The 24,277-nt window shown below is 47.5% G+C and overlaps 2 protein-coding genes and 1 long non-coding RNA gene across 8 annotated transcripts in view; all 3 read right to left on the bottom strand.

Annotated features, from left to right (window-relative positions):
- Window positions 1–24,277, bottom strand: part of LOC133262769 (uncharacterized) — a 294,205-nt gene that overhangs the window by 220,077 nt on the left and 49,851 nt on the right. The gene's annotated exons all lie outside the window — the stretch shown is intronic.
- On the bottom strand, window positions 540–12,642 carry STRADA (STE20 related adaptor alpha). Of its 6 annotated transcripts, XM_061442280.1 has the most exons (13): window positions 12,590–12,639; window positions 12,202–12,263; window positions 10,925–10,982; window positions 9,943–9,971; window positions 6,002–6,104; window positions 5,572–5,693; window positions 5,350–5,458; window positions 5,143–5,266; window positions 4,138–4,309; window positions 3,335–3,439; window positions 2,949–3,190; window positions 2,248–2,290; window positions 540–1,869 (listed from the first exon to the last, which is right to left on the bottom strand). In XM_061442280.1, exons 2-13 carry the CDS (start codon window positions 12,211–12,213, stop codon window positions 1,717–1,719), a joined length of 1,272 nt encoding a protein of 423 aa, XP_061298264.1. In that variant the 5' UTR covers window positions 12,214–12,263; window positions 12,590–12,639; the 3' UTR covers window positions 540–1,716. The 6 variants fall into 6 exon arrangements, with proteins under 6 accessions (XP_061298264.1, XP_061298261.1, XP_061298263.1 ...); XM_061442277.1 differs by lacking the exon at window positions 2,248–2,290 and having other exon boundaries at window positions 12,178–12,263; window positions 12,590–12,642; XM_061442279.1 differs by lacking the exon at window positions 2,248–2,290 and having other exon boundaries at window positions 12,590–12,641.
- On the bottom strand, window positions 13,795–24,139 carry CCDC47 (coiled-coil domain containing 47). Its single transcript, XM_061442275.1, has 13 exons — window positions 24,003–24,139; window positions 22,168–22,433; window positions 21,934–22,041; window positions 21,595–21,769; window positions 21,185–21,306; window positions 20,507–20,572; window positions 19,950–20,051; window positions 19,005–19,115; window positions 18,278–18,363; window positions 16,993–17,051; window positions 15,968–16,077; window positions 15,626–15,793; window positions 13,795–15,341 (listed from the first exon to the last, which is right to left on the bottom strand). Exons 2-13 carry the CDS (start codon window positions 22,426–22,428, stop codon window positions 15,261–15,263), a joined length of 1,449 nt encoding a protein of 482 aa, XP_061298259.1. The 5' UTR covers window positions 22,429–22,433; window positions 24,003–24,139; the 3' UTR covers window positions 13,795–15,260.

The raw sequence follows: 24,277 nt of genomic DNA, 5'->3' as shown, positions 1-24,277 counted from the left end.
TGCAGGAAACCTGGAGAGGGGCTTTGGACAAGGGATGTAGGGACAGGCCAAGGGGAATGGCTTTAACCTGCCAGAGGGCAGACTGAGATGAGCTCTTAGGCAGAAGCTCTTCCCTGTGAGGGTGCTGAGGCGCTGGCACAGGGTGCCCAGAGAAGCTGTGGCTGCCCCATCCCTGGCAGTGTTCAAGGCCAGGTTGGACACAGGGGCTTGGAGCCAGCTGCTCTAGGGGAAGGGGTCCCTGCCCATGGCAGGGGTTGGAGCTGGATGAGCTTTAAGGTCCCTCCCAACCCAGGCTGGGATTCTATGATTTATGCAGCTCAGTGTTTTCCTTTCAATCTTTTATGCCCACCTCTTGGTTCCTAGGAGAACTCAGGAGAGGCTTTGAACTCCAGTGGCCAACACAGCTCTTCAGTCACCAGCCGTTCTGAACCATGAAGGCAGCTGGAACTCACTGGGTTGAGCTGTATGAAATGAAGGACACGAGAAGAGCCTGCGCCATCCTTTGTGATCCCCTCCATCACCTTCCAGAGCCAGCAGACTTAAAAAACAACTTCAGAAATAGTTTATTTGTTTTGGCAAAAAACTAGAGTAACAAACTTCATCTGCATTCAAGTACGGGTTCGACACACAATGAGGACCTGTGGCCAGCACCACTGCGCCACCTCCAGCACCCACGGTCCTTGGAAAGGTCAAACTCAAAGCCTTCACTTCACATCCAAACACCAACCCCAAGGAAGGGGGAGCACTGCTGCAGGAGCAGGGCAGAGTCACACAGCCATGAGTCAAGGGGAGCCAAGCTTTTCCCTGTTGGTCAGGCAGGGAGGGCAGCACAGCAGTGGTAATGGGAGGCTGAACTCTGTACATGATGTTCAGAGAGGAGTCATGCATGAAAATCAACTTCGTTTTCCTGTGCGCCAGGGGCAGGCACTGGGACCAAGCTGGTGTGAGTGGCTGGTGCTGTGAAACCAGCCCAGCTAAGGGGAGGCTCAGCTGGATGTGCTGGGGGTTAAGAAAGCTGGTTCACTGGAAAGGGGTAAGCTTGGGCTGGTGACCCAAGCAGCCCTGGGAGGAGAGGCTGGAATACCCCATCTGGTACTCAAGAGGGCTTGGGATCAAGTAAGAAGAGCCTCAAAAGCTCATTCCAGAGCTGGAAAAGAATCCAGTGCTGCAGAGAACACCCAGTGCAGTGGTTGTGAATGGAATGAAATTGGGTCTCTTTCATTTCAAAGCAGGACCTAGATTTAAGGTCATCCTCCCTTTTTAACCCACATTGTCAAAACTTACCTGTGACAGCTCTGAGGAGCTTGAAGAGAATGCCCCAAACCAAGAGCTGCCACCTCCCTGTCACTCTAAGGCACCCTTCAAGGAGGAAGAACCAAAGGGGAGGGACGTGGAGCCTTCAACTGGGGAACGAGGAAGCCAGTGATTTTCAGTAACATATAAATAAAGACCATAACTACACAGACTCACTCAACCCACTCGAGTGATCTGCCAGTGTAGATCTGGGCACAGCACCATCCAGAGGACTCCACACTTCCCTGGGGCTGATCCTTTCCAGGTCGGGTCTGTGCGTTTGTACGTAAACAGGCAGCTGCAGTTCCTTCCCAAGGACCTGTAAACTCTCCTATGCGTAACATTCACCACCTTTTATGAGCACAGCCAATGAACTACAATGCCCAGAAAGCTCCTCCAGAGCCAGGCGCAGTCCCTGTTTCTCTAGAACTCCCAGTCATCCACATCCAGCTGCTCCAGGTTGGATACCAGCCCAAAAATGCCACTGGGATCCTGCGGCCTCGTTCCTTCCAAGTTGGTGATTGGGGTGACGGGGCGCAGAAGTTCAGGGAGTGCTTCGGAAGCGCGGCGCTTGATCTGCACAGAGAGAACTGAGGTGCTGAGCTGCCTCCCCACACGGCCTAGCACCAACACGGGGACAGGCAGAAGCAAGGCCCAGGTCACCTCAGTTTGGTCTCATTAAGGACCGGGTTAGGACTGGCCTGGCCCTGTGGGTGCCAAACTGTTCTGGTGTACAGGACAGGCAGGTTTCCATCCTCTGTTCAGGTAAGGACTTTGGGAACAGCCCATCCACCTCCCAGGAGAATCAAACTGCACTACACTTACACCAAACTAACTGAATCCTGTCAGATCACAGGAAATTCAGCGACTTCCCCCCCCCCATCCAGTTCAGTGACAGCAAAACAACTACAGAAAAGCCCCTGTTCTTTATCTGCCATTAAAGGAGCTCCTTACCTGCTTGAAAAAGGGGTGGTTCAGCAGAGTGCCAGCGCTCGGCCTGTGGAAGGCAGTGAGGATCAAGTAAGTAACAAGTGTCAGCGTTTAAAGTTAGGGAGTGGGAGAAGAGAGCAGGGTCCTTCCTGCCTCTCATTTCTCAGCTATAGGAGGTTTCCCTTTTGTAACCAGCAGCACTGTTTGTGTTCGCATGTTTTATGCCAGCACCTGCACAAGTCACTGACGTGCACACCCCAACCTTTGGTCAAGTTTCTGAGCAGGGAGGTGTGCTGGGGAGGTTTGTCATGGAGGAGGACAACTTCACACTCATTACAGAGGAAAACACAGCTGTTGATCACCTCCCCTTGTCATCTCTGCTGGCTGAACAGCAGACATTGGCAGTGATGGAAGCTGGCTAAACAGAGCCTCCCAGGGACCAGAAATTCAAGTTGTTCAGTTTATTTTCCTGCCATGTAGCACCGCTCTACCCCTCCAAGGCTGCAAAGCAGTTCTTCAGGTTCTCTTACAGAATCTTGAATCATGAGCACTTTAAGTGCCCCAAGTATTAACACTGCTCTTGTTTTACAGGCTAGGACTGCTCCTCTCTACATACTGATGTATGGAGCACATCCTCACGCCACTCCAACCACCTCAAACCACCTCTGCTGGCTCTCATGGTTTAAGCAGCCCTGGAATAGTGCAGGTCTGTGAAACTGCTTTACCTGAAGTCAGGATTCCGCTGGAGGCACTGCTCCACAAAGTTATGGAAGCAGGTGGAGAAGGTCCGAAGATAAGGGTGCAGGGTTGGCTCCCCATTGGCTGCTCTCACGTTGCTGACAGCCATATTCTCACCCATCCCATAATTTGCACTTGAACGGGAGGTCTTCATGGTCAGCTCATCAGCAGGAATTGTGGTGGTGTCAAGCAAGCAGGGAACAGTTCCATTCAGCTTCTCCAAGAGCATCTAGAATAGATGGGACAGAAGCAACATCACATGCAGTAGGATTTCGCATTCAGCTAATACCCTTGTGTCTTCACATCCCAGTGCAGCAAAGCAGTTCCATGTGCCAGGAAGAAGGATAAGAAAGGAACAGCTTTTAAACCTTACCTGGGTAGAAGGCATGTCTTTGAATGGTACATGGCCGTTTGCCAGCTCACAGGCCGTTATCCCTATGCTGTAGATGTCAGATTTTGCATCGTACCCCTGCAGATTCTAAATGAAAAGAAAACTCAGCCTTGTGGACTTCGAATCACAGAACCATAGAATCGTTAGGGTTGGAAAGGACCTTAAGATCATCCAGTTCCAACCCCCCTGCCATGGGCAGGGACACCTCACACTAAACCATGGCACCCGGGGCTCTGTCCAACCTGGCCTTGAACACTGCCAGGGATGGAGCATTCACAGCTTCCCTGGGCAACCCATTCCAGTGCCTCAGCACCCTCACAGGAAAGAATTTCCTCCTTATATCCAATCTACATGTGACTTACATGTGATTGCACTGTGATTCCCATGGATAATGTGATTCCCACAGCTAATGGGAATAATCTGTAGAGGCACCTACAGGAAAACTCTTTGGTCAAACCGATGAGACAAAATTCTATCCACTTGCCCTGTGCCCACCCTAAATCTGTTTCCTGAAGCCCCTCCCTTTTCCTTGCATTTGCACACCTTCCTCTGGAGAGAAAGGAAAGACAGTGTTCTCACACAGATTTCTCAGCAACTGCCCCCTTTTGACAGGAATATGGGTTTCCCCTTGCTGGGGGTCACTGGTTTTAAGGTAAAAACAGGGAGCTCATAATGAGAAAAAGGAGCTTTTGTCATGTCCCCTGCTCCAAACATGCCACAAGCACTCAGGAATCATTCAGGAATACTATGTACCACTAAAAAATACTATTTTATTTTAAACACACCTGCTGCAAGACTTCAGGGCTGAGCCAAGGCAGGACTTTGATGCTGTATTTGGGGAAGTCATGAACTACTTTGAGTCGCTGCCCATGGTTGATCATACTGAGATTACTGCGCAGGCCGGAGAGGTAAACCTTCCCATCCACAGAGATCAGGATATGGCTGGCTTTGACACTCCTGGAAAAGAGTAAAAGCAGTCAGCTCCTCTGGCTTCAGGAGTGGTGTTCCTTACAAGAATATCATCCTTCCTTTCGAGGAAGGCTTAGTGCAGAAGGGCACGGCAGAGGATGTAAGACAGGCACAGCTAAGCTGGATTTCTTTTACAGTACATACAATAGAAGTAGTAAGCAGTAATAACCTACAACTTTCAGCATATGAAATGTACAGAAGAGGGATGTATAAGAGGAGAACTATGCCAAGACAGTGATTTAGAAAGAGATCGTTCTAGTACTAAACAGAAACTCAACCTAGGTGAGCACCTAGGGAAAGGCTAAAAAGCTTATTTCACTGGATGGTACTTGGGCTCCCTGAATGCTGCTCAAAACCACTTCTACAACCATTAACGTGACTCTATTCACTCACTCTGCAGGACCCCAAAGAACGTTTCTGTGGCAAGGGGGAAATGCAGGACTAAGGGTTACAGACCCAGGACCTTCCACAGTAACAGGGAAAATCCCTCCTACCGCTGACAGTCTGGAGACTATCAACAGTACCCAAACAGAGCCTTAACAAGTCAACCTGTCAACATGAGCTGCAGGGTGATTTTAGATAGTTTATCATATAACAACCTTATCTTTGGGATAAGCTTGCTCTACAGTGACACTTTCATGCAGTTTAGTAAGATCAATGATGTAATTTCCCGTATCACTGACTTGTTTCAACAGTAAAGTAACACAGACTTGGTAATGCATCACCCCACATCTCTTAACTATTCACTCTGCTCTAACAATGAGCAGTGCTTCTGAGAACTTCCAATAGAGGGAGAATGGATCCCCCCTATTTTTAAATACCTATGTACATAGCCCATATGGTGGATGTAGTCAAGTGCTTTCAATACGCCTTGGAGGATATATGCAATGGCCAGTTCACTCATCCCATCCATAAAATGGGTACAGATCAGATCTTTTGCAGAACCTAAAAAGAAACAAAACGCCTCTTAAATGGTCAGAAAAAAGCCCCAAGGGTATGATGCACAAAGGTAGTCCCTCTTCACCTACCATAGGCCATGAAAGACGTCACCACCCACAGCTCATTGTCAGCTATGAAAGTTGCTTTGTATGGCACGATGTTGGGGTGGTTGAAGAGCTTGGAAACATGAAGTTCCCCCTAAAAGAAAGATATTTTAACTGCATTTAGTAAATGCACAGCATTGGCAAGCACTGCTCTTGCTGACTGTCCTCTCCCAAACTTGCATTATGGTATTAGTGGATTCATGTTACCTGCAAGAATGTGACCATTTCATTTGTGCAGGCCTCCAAGTTCACTCTTCTGACTGTGACATACTCTCCTGTGGGTTTATACTTGGCCAGGTTCACAACCATCAAGTCTTCAAAGCCTCTGCCTGAAAGAGAAGGCATTAAAGCTTCAGCAGTACTTCTGGGGAACTCCTCCTGTCCTTGACCCTTAAATAATCTTTACACTCATTTACTGAAACTATTTTTTGCCTTGTGAAAAGGAGTAATCGTTCCAAAAGATACTACCTTCCTTGGCACGTATCCCAGCGAGGAAATTGTCCTAACCTGTAATATTACCCTGTCTTTCAAGTTCAGATCTGACGTGCAATGAAATGGTGAGGCTACAGCTCCACCAAGGACAAGGACAGGTTTCAGGAGTTCTGATCCTCCAGCCCATGACTAGTAGCAGTATTACCTATGATAGTGAGCAACTCGTAACAGCTGCTGTCTGGCTGGAAGTTGCTCATGGTGTCCCTTTTAGGGGAAGGAGCTATCGACTCGGAGCTCGCCTCATTTGTCTGGGGAAAGAAACAAAGTCAGGTCAAGAGAAGCGAGGATCACACAACAGTCATCTGCTCCTTAGATTACCACACACCTCAAAAGAGTAAGACAGGACTGAACACAGAAGGAAATGTAACAGCTGTTCAAATCACTGTAAGCAGTTACTTATCCACTGAAATCCAGGAGATGCCTCATTTCAGAAGATCCAGACATCTGTGTTTAAAACAGGTCACCATACAATTTCTTTAGGAACATTTGGATAAAGCCAATTATCATTCCCCAAGACAGCTTACAGTAACTACCTGTCTGCCATCAATTACAAGTTTCTGTGCCACCCTCCTGCTGCCTCAGCAAAGGCCAAAGGAAAGCTTGTTTACAGCACTGCTCTGCACCGTGGCAGATGATCCCTGGCTGCAGGAACAGGCTTCTACTGTCCAGCTGCTCACCGGTGGCAAGAGTAGAACAGTAGAAGGGATGAAGCAACTTAGCTCAAGAGATGAAGATCACAGATGAAGAAAGAAGCACCAAATCAAAGAAAAACCAACTTAACTGCAAAGCATTAGTGCTTACAGGAGAAAAGAACAAAAGGAGAAGACCCCACATCACATGAGGAAGCAGCCTCCAAGCTGTCACCTTTCCTCACTGCAGCTGACATCAAGCTCCCTCCTTTATATGCACATAAATCTTTCCAAGCAGGATTCTGCAGAGGACAAACCTCAATGTTCTTGCAAGTTCCATTATCACTTCTAACTCCCTCAAATTCCCAAAGTCACAGGAAGAGCATCCTAATGGAGATCCAAATTTACTCAGTGCCTAAAATCAGATTTAGTTCTCTCCAATTTCCAGCACATCAACTTCTCCTGACATTTGCAACTCCAGCTCATTTTTTCCACCTCATTCTTCTTCAACTGCAGATGCCCTTTATCAGACCTTTTCTCATGGTACATGAAGCAGAAAAGGCTTGTGCATTTCCCCACAGTGACAGCAAATGCTCTTTTTTTCCATCACTGAAAGATGAAAACAACACAGCTGAAAGACAAGGAACTTGCTGTTCTACACTTGGTAGGGTAAATGGAGTGTGATGAGCACAGACATCAATTTGCCATACACTGCCCAGGTATACTTTGGGAGTAAAGTAACAGTCACACCTCCCAAGTTCCACCCTTTCAACTGACCTTGAACAGCAACATTTTACCCCTTTCTGCCTACCTTTAAAATGGGTCTTTTTCAGTTAAGGGATTTGTGAACAATGCTATTGTGCCACTTCAGCTCACACAACTCCAGCGCAGCAACTCAGTCCTGTTCCAGGGTAGTTAACCCCAGAGACCTCAGCAGGCCCAAATCCTTTATTCTAGCTCTAATGCTACACAAATGCTGTTCCTTGGCTGAGAATAGGCAGCAGCAACTTTCCATTCAAGATTTTAAACTTGTGTTAAAGCAGCCTGTCAATTCTGATCTCGATTGCAGCATTCATTACTTCTTCCAGCAATTCCTGTCAACAGCAAGATTGCCAGGAGAGACACACAGGCAGATGGAAACCTCTGAAGCAGAAAGGCACCACCAAGGAAGTGAAAGCAGGAGGCTCTGCTAAGCAGTGTTATGGAGCTGGTGAAACATGGAGCGGTATGTAAGTGGCTTCCTTTAGTAAAGTCCACTCTAGATACAGCATAAGCCAACAAAACAGATGCAAAATAAATTTAATATTATTAATGGTGCAATTTCAGCAGTAATGGGAAAATACCATAAACTCCCTTTTAAAGTACCTTCCAGTACATCAGAGGTCATCACTCACCTCTCTTCATGCTAGCAGTGACCAAGAACTGAGAGTTAATGCAAAAGGAGCTCTACCAGCAATTTATCAACATCATTCAAGAGTTTAAAAACACACAAAACAAGTTAAACTGAAATGTCATTTATGAAATACTGCAAGAAAGCTCTTCAGTGGTTTCACACAGGACAACTTTTGGTGTATGGTCAAAAGCAAAAGCAGCTGCAAAATGAAGTCACGTATGAGTAGCATTATGGCATGACCTTCATTAAGGGCTTTCCAGCTTGTTGATCTGATTTTAATTTGAGATAGATTGAAGGAAATTAACCTTTGAAAGACATCTCCTGTTCTAAATGCCATAAGACAATCAATTAGGTGATGCTAGCAAGGATCTGCATTTGCCAAATGCCCTTCATCTGAGTTAGGAACAGGGAATGTTGGTTTTGTTCTGCTGCCTTCCTCTCCGTACCCCTCATTCCCTCACTTCCAGCATAAAACTCTTTCTCCCACCCGTCTTCCCAAATGCTTTACCTTTTTCTCTAGGCCTGATGGAGAAAATAAGTTTTTATTTAGAGTAAAAGTCAAATGAGAGTCAGCAATACCACTGCAAAAGTGTCCAAACCCCAAGTGAATACCTGAACTAAAGCAGAACAGATGCTAATCAAAATTTGCTTCCAGCCCAGCATATGTGTAATGCTCAGCAATTTGATACAAGGTGTGAATTTACTTGACTTTACACAAAACGCTGCATATCCGTCTCATATTTTCTGCTTTGTTTGTGCCAGCAAATGACAGCCACTGGCACAAAGATCAATTATAAACAGCTTGAACTGACAGAATCAAATCCTACTTAATTTGTGTTTGTAATTAGCTTAAACTAGAGCAATACCTGCACACCGAAGTGCTTCAATACAGGGTGGGGAGGTGGGAAATCATTTAGACAAATCCGTTCAATCAGAAGTTGTTATTCCATGAGCATTGCTCATTATGAACTAGACTGTGTGTGATCAGGGCCTGCAGAACACAAAGCATCCAGGTGAAGTTTCCACCTGCCTTTTTGACCAAACGTTCCATGTCTGCTGGTGATTTTAGTTTTTAAGAGGCAAAACTCTCTCTCTGTGCATGGAACTGGCTCTGAAGACAAGCAGACAACAGGAGGCAAAGTCACCTCAAACTTGCATGATGTTTGGTTTTGATGTCAGAGCCTCTGTTGTGGCTGCTCTACAGGGAACAGAAAGGAAATCAGGGTCAGTGTGTTCAGAAGGGAACACTGGGTTTGAATGGCCAACCAGCTTCCTTGGGCCTAGTTTTCAGATCATAAAATCATGGAACTATACAATGGTTTGGGTTGGAAGGGACCCCTTCCACTGGAGCAGCTTGCTCCAAGCCCCTGTGTCCAACCTGGCCTTGAACACTGCCAGGGATGGGGCAGCCACAGCTTCTCTGGGCACCCTGTGCCAGCGCCTCAGCACCCTCACAGGGAAGAGCTTCTGCCTAAGAGCTCAGCTCAGTCTCCCCTCGGGCAGGTTAAAGCCATTCCCCTTGGCCTGTCCCTACAGGCCCTTGTCCCAAGCCCCTCTCCAGGTTTCCTGCAGCCCCTTCAGGCACTGGAGCTGCTCTCAGGTCTCCCCTTCAGGAGCCTTCTCTTCTCCAGGCTGACCCAGCCCAGCTCTCTCAGCCTGGCTCCAGAGCAGAGCTGCTCCAGCCCTTGCAGCATCTCTGTGGCTTCCTCTGGATTTACTCCAACACAGAAGTCCCATAAATTAACCTCTTTCTTTTACTCTAAACCAGAGAGATATGCTTTTCTGAAGAATCAGATCTAAATAACCTCAGGAGGGTGAGGGTAGGGGGAATGGTGACACCAATACAAATCCAAGAGATTAAAAGCTTTGACCTGTCATGTACAGTTGGAAAACCACACACCAAAATCTCCACTCCAGGGTGAAACCTGTTTCCACACTTGTAGAACTAAATATAGAGATGAGATATTTAACTAAGAGAAAAAGAAAAGAATGAAACTCAAACTTCCACAAGGAATAATCTCCATGCAATGAACCACAGCACCACAGCCTGCAAAAGTCACTTACTTTTCTCCGAGAGTCACCCAGAGGCTGCTCTGGAGTAAAGAAATTAATTGTTCACTATGTGTTCAACAGATACCCATTCAAAATATAGTGGGAAAAGTGAGTAAATAACCCTGCATGCTACTTGTTGATACCAAAGGGGGGGGGGGGGGGGGATGATAATGTTGAACAGAGTCATTTAATTCACACATAAGGCTGCAGCACTGAAAACCATAGAATCATAGAATCAACTAGGTTGGAAAAGACTTTTAAGAATCAAATTATAGTACAAGTATGGAGATTAAAGGGATTCCCATAGTGCTACTGTTCATATACCCAACATATATGTGACAATCTTTTTATCATACCTCTAAACACATTCAAAAATTACATATCTACTTTGCTTAAATACAGAAGAACTACCCAAAGTTTATTTAAAGTAGTGAGAATTCTTCCACTCCACCTGGAAGCTCAAGATAGAGACACCCTTCCTATGCTCTGACCTCCTTCCATGGCACCCATTCTGCAGCCTAGTGGGCAGTTTGGTTCCTTATGCACAAAGCAGAACAGGAGCCTACCAGCTCTTCTAGGGGCACACTGGGGAGTTGTCATAGAAACATAGAACAGTCAGGGTTGGAAAGGACCTTAAGATCACCCAATTCCAACCCCCTGCCGTGTCATCAGTTTCAAAATCCGTTTTTACTCTGAAAATGATAATTAACCTTCCCAACCCCCGAATCTATCTTTTGCATAGGGAAAGGTTGTATTGGTTATGCTAAGAAAGGCAGAATGCAGGGTCTGAAAACAGTGCTGCCACCCACAAGAAGCTGGATCTTGGACACTTCCATATTAACTTTACGTGCTTCCCCTGCTTGAATAAGCAGATCTGGTGCTACAAGGAGAGTTATTCATTATTCTACTGTTAAGATACATATTTACAATGAAATTAACAGACCTTGCAGTCAAAACACTTCTAACAATGTCATTTAATGAGAGGAAAACTTACCTCCAAACAGTTCGAACTCTCTTAAGCCCTCAACAATGAACTTTTCAGACACCCACCGCTGAAAGAAGCCAAAGCAGTTCATCAGTTAATCCACAGAGAAACAAGTTTCTTTTCCACCTCCCCAACAAAAGAGAATCGTAACACTTCAAGGATTCTACTGTGGTCTCAAACCAACCAGCTGCAACATCAGAGTTCCAGCCTTACTTTAGATAAGGATATTCTCTTCTCGTGCCACTGCAATGGCGTGCACCTAACAACTACTGCTCTTCCTGACCAACATGCACTTGCAACAACAGGTAACATCATTTGTAACGCTCAAACAAGAACCCTTATACATGCACACACAGCAAAAATAAGCAGCATGCTGCAACTTGCTTGTATAGCCAAATAGAAGCTGGTTGGTTTAAACAGATGTAAGAAATGCTTCAACTATTTACAAGGAGGTGATGTCTTAGAGAACTGAGGGGTTTTTTTGCTATATATCTATCGACTGGATGCAAAATTAGAAGAGAAATATGTTAGTGGTGTTTTTCTCCAGAATTCATGCTTTATTTGGCTGCAAGCATTAGATCGTGCGGAGGAATCTCTATTCACCTCTGTGATTCAAAGAGGAATAGATATCCACAGACACAGCACACCAAAGAAGATACAATTTTAGGCTTGCAGAGTGCTGATCATGTAGCATTAAATAAGCAATTGCAAACACTGCCACGTTAGAGGCTGTCTAGTTGGTAACATAACTGAAGAAGCATAGCTTATGCTGTTCAGTGCAAGGGAAGCCAGTCCTAGAAAGCACCACCAAGTCTTTAGGTGACAACGACTCAAACCCTGTCCCTAACACCACCATTTAAAGGCATTTCCTCACACGAAACTTCCTCGCTTAAAAACGCAGTTAAACGAAGTTGCTGTGTATAGTTAAGGGTTAAGTTTAGGGTGAAAACCACGGGCTGTCGGTGGGGGACACAGCGAGGTGGTAACTCCTTCAAGCACAGCAGGAAGCAGCCAGCACCACCGCACTTTCTCTTCATGACAGCGCCCGTTAAACCCCCTCCCTCGCTCTGCATACAGAGGAAATACACGCGTGGAAGCCATAGACCCTCCAGCACTGGGGTTTTAACCAGCCCCCCGCAGATCTGAACGCCGCCTTAAGGTGCTTTCCAGGAGGGCAGCCCCGCCGCAGCACCTCGGCACAAGCGCAAGGCTCTCCCGACACGCCGGCGCCAGAGGGAAGCTGGAAGAGGTTCAACACTCACCCTAATCCGTTCGGGTTTACTTACAAGAAAAGACATGGAATCCGCGTTACCGTTACCACACGCAGCTCGGGAAAGGACGGGCAAACCTGCGGGCACAACGGCGGTCACCCCGGGGCACAACGGCGGTCACCCGGGGCACAACGACGGTCACCCGGGGCACAACGGCGGTCACCCCGGGCACAACGGCGGTCACCCGGGGCACAACGGCGGTCACCCCGGGCACAACGGCGGTCACCCGGGGCACAACGGCGGTCACCCGGGGCACAACGGCGGTCACCGCGGTCACCCCGGGCGCAGCGCCCGCCCACCCACCCACCCGCTCGCTCCCCGGCAGCCCCACAGCGCCGAGCGAGGAGCGCGGACAAGGCCGGTGAACACGGCCCGGGGCCCACGGGGCCTCCTCCCCCCTCACCCGCGCCTCCAGCTGCGGCCGCCGCTCCACCGGCACGGAGACGCCGCGCGTGTGACGCAAGCACGCCGTCGCGTCACCCGGCGCGAGGGTAACGTCGCGTCGCGTCGCGTCGCCTTGCCGGCGGGAAGGGGCCGGCGCCATGTTGGTCGCCTCAGGGGGCAGTGGAGGCTGCAGCGTTTAGCAGAGGCGGTGAATCTGCCACGGCTGCCCCTCCTGAGGTGTTTAATAGCTTCACTGGTGATGTCAGTGAGGGGATCGAGGGCACCCGCTGTAAATTTGGCTGGCAGAGTTGATCTGCAGAGGGATCTAGACAGGCTGGACCGATGGGCTGTTGCGATGGTACCAGATTCAACAAGGCAAAGGACCTGCATTCAGGCAACAACCACCCCCTGCGGCGTTCCAGGCTTAGCGAGAGAGTGGCTGGAAAATGCTTGTGGCAGAGACCTGGGGATGCAGCCAAGAAGCCCCCAGCATCCTGGCCTGTACCAGCACCAATGCGGCAGCAGGGCCAGGCAGGGATTGTGCCCCTGCACTGGGCACTGGTGAGGCCTCACCTCAAGTCCTGTGTTCAGCTCTGGGCCCCTCACTACAAGAGAGACATTGAGGTGCTGGAGCAGGGCCAGAGAAGGGCAATGGAGCTGGTGCAGGGCCTGGAGCACAAGTGTGATGGGGAAGGGCTGAGGGACCTGGGGGGTTCAGTCTGGAGAAGAGAAGGCTCAGGAGGGGACCTGATCGCTGCCTACAGCTGCCTGAGAGGAGGATGGAGCCAGGAGGGGCTGGGCTCTGCTCCCAAGGAACAAGGGATGGGACAAGAGGAACCGGCCTCAAGCTGCACCAGGGCAGGTTTAGATGGAGCTGAGGAACAATCCCTGCCCCAGAGGGTGCTCAGGCATTGGAACAGGCTGCCCAGGGCAGGGCTGCAGTCACCGTCCCTGCAAGGGTTCACACAGCATGGAGACGAGGCCTCAGTGCCATGGGGCAGTGGTGGCCTTAGCAGTGCTGGGAACGGTTGGACTTGATTGCTATTAAAGGTCTTTTCCAGCCCGGTGGATTCTGTGATCTGGCCTCAAGGGCTCTGTGCCCTTCCCCAGCACCCACCACCCACACAGGGAGCAGCTCCCAGGTGGACAGAACCACCAGGCTTTGCGATCCTATGGGATGGAAGGAACACAGAGTCCAGCCAAGCAGAGCAGAGCAGGCAGGGGGAGTGTTTCAGTTCTCTTTTTACTCTTCATTAGATTGTTCGTTTCAATGTTCATAGTACAAAATTAGCTGCCACAGCCCACAGACATATGGGACTTCAGGAAAGCTGTCCACTTAAAGAGCACAAACCAGCATTACCTTTCCAAGACCGTTGTGGAACAATGCTGTAGTCATCTTTAAAGCTAAATAGTGCTAAAATTTCACATCATCTACATTAGTTTTGGTTTTAAATAATTTTACCAACCATTATAAAATTAATGTATTTGCATGTATCAGGTTACAGACATTTGCATTTAATTCAGTGTGAAGTAGCCCATGCTGGACGAAATTTAAGCAGTTGCTGTTTCAACAGCAGCTCATTCTTATTGCCTCTGAACCAAGTTTGCACACAGTATTCAACAAGAAAATGCAAGATCCTGTTTTCCCCACAAAACTGTGTAAAGTCTGTTACAAGCAACAATAAAACGCCTTCTAGACAGGAAGCATTTATAAAATGCAGGGCTCTCTCAGCAAAGTGCTTGCACTGGGGCATTCACTTCATGCTCCCCATTTAGCTTCAAAACCTGAAGTGATCATTGAAGCGGATTCACGTACCCCCAAAACGTTTTTACTTGCTTGGGGAAATTGGCAGTTGCAGTTATTCACTGAATCTAGCTCTGGCAGAAGGGAACTAGGCAGCAGCTGCTGAAATCAGGCGGGTCTGAGGCAAACTTGTATAGTTGAAAATGCTCAAGGAAAGCTTGTTGAAGCTGCTAACTCACCACATGCTCCTGAAGAAACACCACGTTGACATTACACACTTCACATTGTACTTGTGGCCTTCAAAACCACAAGTAGGAAACTGTTCACATAGCCCATTCCCTCCTCTCTAACCCATCTGGTTTACACATCATGCCCACAGGTGACCTAATACTGTTTCAGTCCCTTGGTTGTAAAAAACAGAGAAAACAAAAAGCACTTCTATTCTACTGGGCTGAAATCCCTGAAGAATCCATACTGTGTATGGAAGGCTCTAAGTTTTGTGCCTTTACAAGCTTGATGCAAATAAATGCACAGTTTCTTGTGCAGTTTTCCTCCCCTAAAGTTCCCCCCCTTCCCTCCCAAGAACTAAACCCAAAGTTTAAAACCAAAGCATGAGTATGTTACCAGCACATGTGGACAGGTAAAACCAGAGGACTTTACAGCCTTCTGGTTTTAAAGAACAAATGACAAAGAGCATTCAAGACTATTGCAATTTTTTTTCTTAGACAAGTAGCAAATGTACCACCTGGAGTAAAACTGCCGAGACAAAGATCTCTACATACACCTGCATGTTGCTGGAATACTTAAATAAGTAACACCAATGCCAAGGAACATTTCTCTTAATGGCTATTAGTGTTCAAAGTGTAGGATTATGGAGTTAAGTACATCTTTGTACCCTGTAGATTCCAATTCTGCAGGTGGCACTGAGACATTGCTCCCCATGGAGTCACATTGCTTTCACTTTGATCTGCTTCATCTTCATCTGCTTCTTCTCAAGCTTCTTCTGCTCACGCCGCAAAGCTGCTTCCTGCAGGTGAGGACAAAGAGATGTGAATGAACAGCAGCAATCCAAGAGCAGGCTGATCACTTAAGGAGAGCTGACCAGCACATGCGTTCACATCTCTAACCACGTGAGCTGGCTCCTCACCAGGAGCCTTCACATGTTTCAGGAAAGCACCAGCACATACCCTGGAAGCTCTCTGCCTTCCCACAAAGATCCTACAGGATCAGAGGTGGGTGTTGCTGCTGTACCTACAGGCAGCCCAGGATACAAGCTACAGGCCGATGTAACAACCTGAAAATCCACCTCACCTCCAGCCTCCGCTGCTTTTCAGGATCCTCTTCGTTCATGATTCTCTCCTTCTCTGCCCGTTTCTTCTCCTCTCGACGGGACTGAGCAGCCTCCTGCCTTTGCACGTGAGTCAGCTTAAGGAAGTTCTCTTCCACACGAGCCCTGTTCTTGTCAGCTTTTTGTTTACCCTTTTGACAGAGAGAAGGAAATGCAGTTCATATGGATTTCCCCATGAGCAGTATGCAATCTCTCTGGTAGTCACATTAGAGATAGAAAGCTCCACATATTAAGATTTGGGATCCAATGGTAATAGTGGCAATTTCATACAATATTCAGAAGACAGGAAAATAGATACCACTTACCTCTCTGTTCAGACGGAACTTCTTCGCTTTGTCAATACAGTAGATAACCATGCTCATCAGGGGCAGCAAAGACTCCATGTCCTTTGGGGAAGTGTTGCCTGAACCAGGCACTGAAATAAAAGCGTTTCTTGTTAATTCAGAGAGATTGAAAGGATCTTTCTACTTGTTATAATGCCCTTTCCTTATTGCTCACACCATTCACAAAAGATGTGCTTCCACTACACTTTAGGAAGGGTAACAAGGCTCAGTGCTGGGTCCTGCACTTAGGTCACAACAACTCCATGTAATACTACAGGCTTGGGGCATAGTGACTGGGATAATGGTTGGACTCCATCATAAAGGTCTCTTCCAACCTAAATGATTCTCTGAAATAACTAAAAGAGTTTATTTTCAGAGATCAAACTTAGATTCCTCACACAGTGACAGGCACATTTTACCCCACACAATCCTCCTTAGTTTTATTAGCACAGAATACAAAATAAGGATTGAATTCAGGCTCTGACATGAGCTTTGCCTTTGAGAACAGACTCCCACGAGGCTGGTTTTATTTCAAACTAGGGGCAATCAAGTAGCTCTGTGCAAGTTCAAACTGCAAGGCCCATGGCTTAAGAGTAATGATGACCTGATGCAACCACCAGGGTATTAGGAACAATTTCTTCCCCAAAGGGTGCTGAGGCTGCCCAGGGCAGTGCTGGAGTCACCATCCCTGGTGATGAGGCCTTCAGTGCCACGGGTTAGTGGTGGCCTTGGCAGGACTGGGGAAAGGCTGGACTTGATGACCTTAAAGGTCTTTTCCAATGTGGTTGATTCTAAGATCAATAATAGCAAGATTCAGGTGCTGCTCACTCCCTAGTGTTATCACTGCCTTCTGTTTACTGGTTAATCAGTCAATGACCCGTTACATGCACTGAAGTCACAGGTCATATGTTGTCTTCCACAGATGCCAGAAGCGAGCATATGTCTTGCACAGATAAAGCACAGCACCCCCCAGGTACACATACCCACTTGTACACCAGTTCTCTTACCATTAAATGTAAACAGAAGTGTCTTCTTGGTTTCAGGCAGTTTTGTAAGCTGCCCCTCCCTGGTAAGAAAGGAAAAAGTGGCAGAAATGAGTGAAGAAAAATAGGGGCATACAAAATACCTGACACAGATAGGGAAAACCTTGTCAGGAACCAAGGGAAACTTGCAAACTACTTGTTGGAGCAAGTCACGAGGAGGCCACGAGGATGATCAGGGGCTGGAGCAGCTTCCATATGGAGCCAGGCTGAGAACACTGGGGCTGTTCACCCTGGAGAAGCTGTGTGGAGACCTCAGAGCAGCTTCCAGTGTCTGAAGGGGGCTACAACGATGCTGAAGAGGGACTCTTCATCAGGGACTGGAGTGTTAGGACAAGGGGTGATGGGTTCAAACTGAAACAGGGGAAGTTCAGGTTAGATCTAAGGCAGAAGTTCTTCCCTGTGAGTGTGGTGAGGCGCTGGCTCAGGTTGCCAAAAGAAATGGTAAATGCTCCATCCCTGGCAGCATTCAAGGCCAGGCTGGACAGAGCCTTAGGCAACATAGTGTAGGGTGAGGATTCCCTGCCCATTGCATGGGGGTTGGAACGGGATGATCTTAAGGTCCTTTTTAATTGTTCTATGATTCTATAAAATAAACAGGATTAAAAGCCTGCTGTAACCCAAATTTAAGTTGCAAACTTAAAGTGTTTTACTCAAAAGCACTGAGAAGGCATTAACAAACAGCACCATCCAACCCAATAGTCAAGAGCCCTACAAAGGTCTGTGTATTTTTAATGACATGCAATTTTGCACATGCTGCCCTGTTATTTATATTTCTACAGACCTTCTATAAATACCAGTTAGGAAAAAAACCCATGTTGGGTTTTTTACACTGCAGACTTTGCTGACACCTAGTTCTCAATTCATTCAAATAGCATCTGAGGTAACATCTCGAGTTCTCCTCCTGCAGTGTTATTTCTTGGCCCTTAAACTATAACAGGCTGTGTATCTTCAGTGGGGTTACTCAGTCATTTTCCATGTGTACACTGGAGCTGCCAAGCGTTAGCTGGAATTTGTAGCCGCCTAAACTACAGCAGAACCAGCACACAAAAATCAGTATTAAGGCAATACAGCACCTTTATCTTCTAAACTAACGCAGCATTTGGAAGCATTGGGAGTGCTGTTTATTCACCTGTTTCACCTCTGCTCCCAATCTCTTTGTGTGCATTCCAGCAGGCTTCACAGTGCAAACAAGTCTGTCAGCCTCTATTTTGCTCAGTGCTACAGTAGCTATGGGAGGAGAGATACGTACTCTTGCATAAGTTTTGGACCGGAGAACTGGTCCGAGAATTGGACGGACTCGATCTTGTCAGCATAGTGTGTGAGGAAATGTATCATCTGGAAGAGAACGTGGGGTTAGTTCTTTCCAACACCAATCCCTCTGCAGCCTCCCTGATCCGTGTGGGTTTGCCGAAGTGTCTACACATCACTCAGAAAACTGCTGTGCTCAGCTTGCCACTATGACACTGAAATGTAAACTATCATTTCCTTATTTATAGCTTTTGCTACAATGGGCCCCAATGCATTGAATTAATGTCAGCAACTCAAATATTGGATATCTAACTCCTGTTTGGGATTTTCCAGTTCATTTGGTAACAGGTCAGCTTTGAGGACCTGCAGACACACCATCAACACCCTCCTTCGAACAGGCTGTTGGAGCTGACTTCCAGGCTTTGAAAGGCAGATTTAAGTCTGCAGTTCAGATTAGGCTAACAGTTGCTAAGTAAAAGGGATAAAGATGTGAGAAATACACCCCTCTTCCAGCCCTCAAACTTCCTTAGGTCTGGATTTCTCTAGATCCCATGGGGGTCATTTGGCTCTCCTGTTGTGATCTTTACAGGAGATTCTACGATTCTATAAAGATTAGAACTTTTTTGCACAGGCTGAAGGTTTGTACTAATTCAAGGGGCTGGAACTGGATGATCTTTAGGGTCCCTTCCAACCCAAACCATCTATGACTCTAATTCACCCAGGCTTACCTTGGCGTCCATCATTCCCTCTGTGACCTCCCCCATCTCCGACAAGATGGCCAGTGAATCTGGAAGCCCGTATCTTGCACCAGACTTGGGTTTATCACTGCAGAACTCGCTCTATTTCAAAGAGAACAAGGGGGAAGAAATAAATACAAGCTTGTATGTATCTTATCAGACTGACCTGTTGTCGTGGGTTCAGCACAGTGGGACAGTTTAGTGCACAAAGAATATGCTAACTCTGTCACTCAGTCCTACTGGGGACATTTCAAACATGCAGCATCAATAGTCTTTAAGGCAGTATTTCTCTTCAATAGTCACTACTTTAAAGAAAAAGACAAAACAATTTAATACTCAAAGTTAAGACATTTTACTCATGACATTTTGCTTTTTGCTTACTTTGTTTGACAACAAAACAAGACCTACTGGCATCCTACCAACCACACTTTACTGCTGCTCCTGAGTTACGAAGGAAGCAATTATTAGCAAACCACGGCTTGTTATCACTGGATTCTTTGCAAGCTTCAGGGCTTGGACATATGGAAAGTTTTAATTTCAGAGCACAAAAAGCAGATGACTCGGACCCAAACTTTTCACATCACATATCACCAATTAAATTTGCTTTTCAAGCTTTGAAAACCCATTCGTGCAAATTAAATGAGGTGAAGTACACTCGTGTGGATCCTGACAATATACTTCAGTCTCCTCCTAAATGAGCACTAGAAGGGAGGTGTAAGCTGCTTTCAACTGCCTCTTTTCCTGCAGTTCTGACAGCAGCTGATGAGCACAGATGTCTCGTGGCATTACTTTCACCCATTACATGAAAACCTCTCTTCCCCACACACTAAATCCAACAGTTTTCAGCTGTTTCCAAGAAAACAAATACGTTACAGCTTAGAGGTTCTTACATCCAATTATTTACCGTGTGCATATTCCCAATATGAACATACATACCAGGTCCTGCATTTCCTTCTGAAGTCGCACCAGTGCTTTTCTTGTCCCAACAGCAAACACGTAGGTGTCCATATCTTCATCATTCATGGTTACTTTTATTTGCTGTGGGACAGAATGTGATTAGCCCTGAGCAGATTCATATTGTGCATTCTGTCTTCAGACTAATGCCCAAATGGAGACCTACATCTTCTGTGACTTGAGTGTTTGACACTTTGATTCATGACAGCAAAGACTAAGTGAGGCCATAGACAGCTAAAGTTGCTAATCTAAAGCTTCTCAGTATGTCTTACAATAAACTAGCTTTTAATTATACTGAGTGCTCTGTTTAGTGTTGTGGTATAATGCTACAGCGTAATGACAGTGACTAGAAGAGCAGAGATAAGGCTCATTTGATGAATGATTCTTTTGGATTATTTCAACAGTTACTGAACTGGGAGATTTGGAATTACCACAGAAAGATACCCAGCAGTTCACTTGTATGTCCCAAGAACAATCCAAAGCAGCAGCTCAGAGCCACAGGAATGCAGTGTGTTACAGGTAAAGGTTTGAGCACGTACCACTTGGTCAGAAGCTGGCCTCATCATGCGTGCAAGAACGTTCAGGAGGTCTTGTCTCTTGAGGAACTGAAAGCACAAGTTGTAAACACAGAAGAAGACAGCTGAGTATACCTTGAGTGCAGCACTTCATTGGCAGAGAGCAGTGGGGCTCACAGAAAGATAGGACAGTTACAAAGAGATGCTTTTCAGACAATAATTTAGCTTTGAAGGGCCGTCTGGAAGTCAGCTCTCCTGCTCAAAGGCAAGACAATTGATGTATTAGATAAGTTTCTCAGGGCCTTGCTCCCTCAAGTTAGGAGCTGAACCAGCATGTCAGGCTGTTCCATCCCAGATGCAGGACTTTGTGTTGTACCTCCTCAGAATTGCTGTTGGGTCATTCCTCCAACACACTCACGTCCCTCTAAATGGCAGCTTCCCTCTGTTTATGCTATAGTTCTGGTTTCTATATTCCTTCTGTAAGCATCCACTCTTACCTGCTTTAGTGGGCAGAATACAGGCCTGCACAGCTCTTTAGCCTGACCAGTCTCCCCTTCACAAGTGCTCGTTCAGAACCCTGTATCTGAATGTGAGCCAAAGAGTCAAGCTGGGAGTCCTTGTTGCTCACATTGGAATAGAAAAGCCTCTAGAGCCTGAAAACTGGTGACAGATTAACAGTACCACGAACTCTCTTAGCCCTACCTTTAACTGGATGAGCATTCCTTCACAGCACACCCTTCCAGAGCACCACAAGTTATAGATGTGTTCATTTTCCTGATTTAGTTTCCCAGTGCTTGTAGCTTCTTTATTAGTGCCATCATCCCCTGAAGAAAACAGTGTAAGAGAACTGTACTCTAAAAATCATATTTTTAAACAGCAAAGCTCCTCAGCAGGCTCAGAGCTCAGTTGTTGCTGGATTATCACCATGGTGTTCCAGAATATACTACACCACCAGAATTCATTTCAGCACTGGAAGTGTGGCAGAGAGCTGTCATTAGTGCCAGCACATATCTGCACAAAAAAGGATACTCTTCCCTAGAGCCTACATGCCCACCTAACCCCAGCTTTACTCACATAAACTAAAACCAGATCCCAGTCATTATGGAACTCACCAACAAGAGCAAAGTTACTTTCTAGCAGCTCCCTGTGAGTATTGAACCATGCATGAGCCAGGCGGTTGTTTTTGTTCTTCCCAATGATGTAATTCATGATGTATGCCAGAAGACCTGTTACCATCAGGATCTCCATGTAGTAACTCTCCCAGCTGTTTTGAAGGTGAGCAGGAACCTATAGTACATGAATGAAGATCACTTTTAAATAGTGAATAAGCAGATGCCTTGTACACACTCTCTCACGTGCCAATTTGTGCACCAGTGACATTACTGTCATACTGCCTTAGCAAAGTAAGTGATGAAACACCAAAGAGAAAGCGGACCAACATTTATACCTACGTTAACTATTGTTATTGGGTCTTTATTTTTGCTATGGGATGCATCTGGTTTCTCTTCATAGCCTTCAAACTCCTCATCATCATATGGTTCGCTCTCGGTATCACCTTCCTAATGGGCAAAATCACAACCAGCATGAAAATCCAAAGCCCAGTGAGTGAAACCCAAAAAGGTAAGGTGAGAAAGAAAGCTGTAGAGATACTTTCAGGAAACATGCAGGAGGAGATGAGGCATTACCTGTGCATCTGCATCATCAAAGTCTTCCTGATTCTCATCCTGACCTTCCAGCTCCACAGTGGCTTCTTCTTCATCATCTTCTGTAGTGATGATCCTCTGAGGAGACTCTGTGACTGCATCTTCATTAACATCTTCAAATTCAGCAAAGTCATTATCATCATATTCCATTATGTCATCTCCATCCTCAAACTCATTGTATTTTGCCACAGAAAAATTCCACGGGATGAACAGGAAAACAATAAAAATATAGAAATTCTTCATTTTCACTGGAAAATAAAAGTAAAAAGAAATCAAACACTGCAATAACTCCTTATTAATTCTACATCTCACCTCCACTAATGCCCAACTTCCCATCCATGACCAAGCATCCCAGCATGACTTCTATTTAGAGACTGAGACCTTTTGTTTTAAGCTGTACCAAAACATAGCAGGAAGAGGATGGACACTGCACTAGACCCCCAAGGACCAGTAGAAACTGGGGCTCCCCAGAGCAGATCTGCCAGAAACCTGCAGAGTTTCTCAGCTCATCTTGGTTTTGCCCACAGCTTTCTGTTTTTTCTGCTTGATCTTAAACCAGTCCTGGTCTCCTACTCAGACTGTGGGGACCATTACCAAGGTCCAAGCCAGAGCCCTAAAATCAAATAACCATGGAATGATTTGGGTTTCAAAAGACTTTAAAGCTCTCCCAGCTCCAACCCCTGCCACAGGCAGGGACACCTTCCACTGGAGCAGCTTGCTCCAAGCCCCTGTGTCCAACCTGGCCTTGAACACTGCCAGGGATGGGGCAGCCACAGCTTCTCTGGGCACCCTGTGCCAGCGCCTCAGCACCCTCACAGGGAAGAGCTTCTGCCTAAGAGCTCAGCTCAGTCTCCCCTCTGGCAGGTTAAAGCCATTCCCCTTGGCCTGTCCCTACATCCCTTGTCCCAAGCCCCTCTCCAGGTTTCCTGCAGCGCCTTCAGGCACTGGAGCTGCTCTCAGGTCTGCCCTTCAGGAGCCTTCTCTTCTCCAGGCTGCCCCAGCCCAGCTCTCTCAGCCTGGCTCCAGAGCAGAGGGGCTGTGGAGGATCGGCTGTGTCAGACCTGGCAGCAAGACTCATTTCACTCCCTCCCGCAACCAGATCCGAGTGGGAACATGACTGGTAATGAGTTCGCTCTCTTAAAAAAAAACCTTGAAATAGAAACGATTTGTTTCTAAGTCGGAGGAGCAGGAACCCCCGCTCCACATGACAACGACGCTTAAAATGAACGCCTCTGACAAAGGCTTCTAGCAAAAACCTGAGCAGAACATCAACCAAGCTGGAAAACACCACGATAAATCACCACAACAAACCACCATAACCAGGGGCTGGCACGTTGGCTGGGTCTGCCCCAATTTCACATGAATTTAAGCAGGAAAACCCCTATTCCCATACTTCAGAACTTGCACTCGGAGATTAAAGCCCCCAAAGCCACCAGCTCAGGTGTTTCACAAGAGGGATTCCGAGCCCATCTGCTCGCCCCCACCTTCGGAAGACCCCACAGCTCCATAGAGCCTTGTGCAAAAGAAGCTTCCTCGAGAGGCAGCACCGTGACACCCCGAACCCGCTCCGCGTCCCGGGCCCCACGCACCACACACAGCCCCCGGCCACCCTCCGCTGCGAAGCGGGACCCCCATCGCCACCGCCGTGCCGAGGTCTCCGGTTCCCTCCAGGGACACACGCCAAGGTAAGCGAGGCGGGAGCTCGCACCCCGGCGTCCCCAGGCCCCGCTCCCGCGCCTCCCGCCCCGGCAGGCACCGCACAACCGGTACCCTCATGGCCGGCGGCGAGCGGCGGAGGCTGCCGGGGCCCGCGTTACCTGAGTCACGCGGCGCCGCCGCCGCTCGGGCCCGTCCCTCGCCCTACGCTCAGCGCCCGCAAGCGGCGCAGCCTGCGCGCTTTGCGTAACGCGGAGCATGCGCGCTGCGCTCCCTGCGCGCACGGCTGTGCGCGGGTTCACACCCGCGGACGGCGCCGGGAACACCCTCGGCCCCGCAGCGGTGGCACAACCGGTCCCGCAGCACCCCCTGCGAGGCCCCGGGGCTGCTCCGCTCCGCCCCGCGGCTCCGGGCGCTCCCGGTTCCTCCGCCCGCC

The sequence above is a fragment of the Pezoporus flaviventris genome, unplaced genomic scaffold, assembly GCF_033815535.1.
Source record: "Pezoporus flaviventris isolate CSIRO_AGI_PZ_B2104156 unplaced genomic scaffold, CSIRO_AGI_Pfla_v1 ptg000223l, whole genome shotgun sequence".
Lineage (NCBI taxonomy): Eukaryota > Metazoa > Chordata > Aves > Psittaciformes > Psittacidae > Pezoporus > Pezoporus flaviventris.
Note: the sequence above shows the minus strand (reverse complement) of the source record. Positions and strands in the feature narration are given on the sequence as shown.

What these genes read in the sequence shown, in the direction of transcription:
- CCDC47 (XM_061442275.1), bottom strand. Translation starts at nt 22,428, where the DNA reads ATGAAGAATTTCTATATTTTTATTGTTTTCCTGTTCATCCCGTGGAAT. An exon ending in AGGGAATGATGGACGCCAAG is followed by an intron (nt 18,364 to 19,004) that starts GTAAGCCTGGGT and finishes GTTCTCTTCCAG; the next exon opens with ATGATACATTTCCTCACACA. An exon ending in AAAAGCAGCGGAGGCTGGAG is followed by an intron (nt 15,342 to 15,625) that starts GTGAGGTGGATT and finishes CCTCACCTGCAG; the next exon opens with GAAGCAGCTTTGCGGCGTGA.
- STRADA (XM_061442277.1), bottom strand. Translation starts at nt 12,213, where the DNA reads ATGTCTTTTCTTGTAAGTAAACCCGAACGGATTAGG. An exon ending in TGGGTGACTCTCGGAGAAAA is followed by an intron (nt 6,105 to 9,942) that starts GTAAGTGACTTT and finishes TTCTTTCCCCAG; the next exon opens with ACAAATGAGGCGAGCTCCGA. An exon ending in CGAGTTGCTCACTATCATAG is followed by an intron (nt 5,694 to 6,001) that starts GTAATACTGCTA and finishes CTTCTCTTTCAG; the next exon opens with GCAGAGGCTTTGAAGACTTG.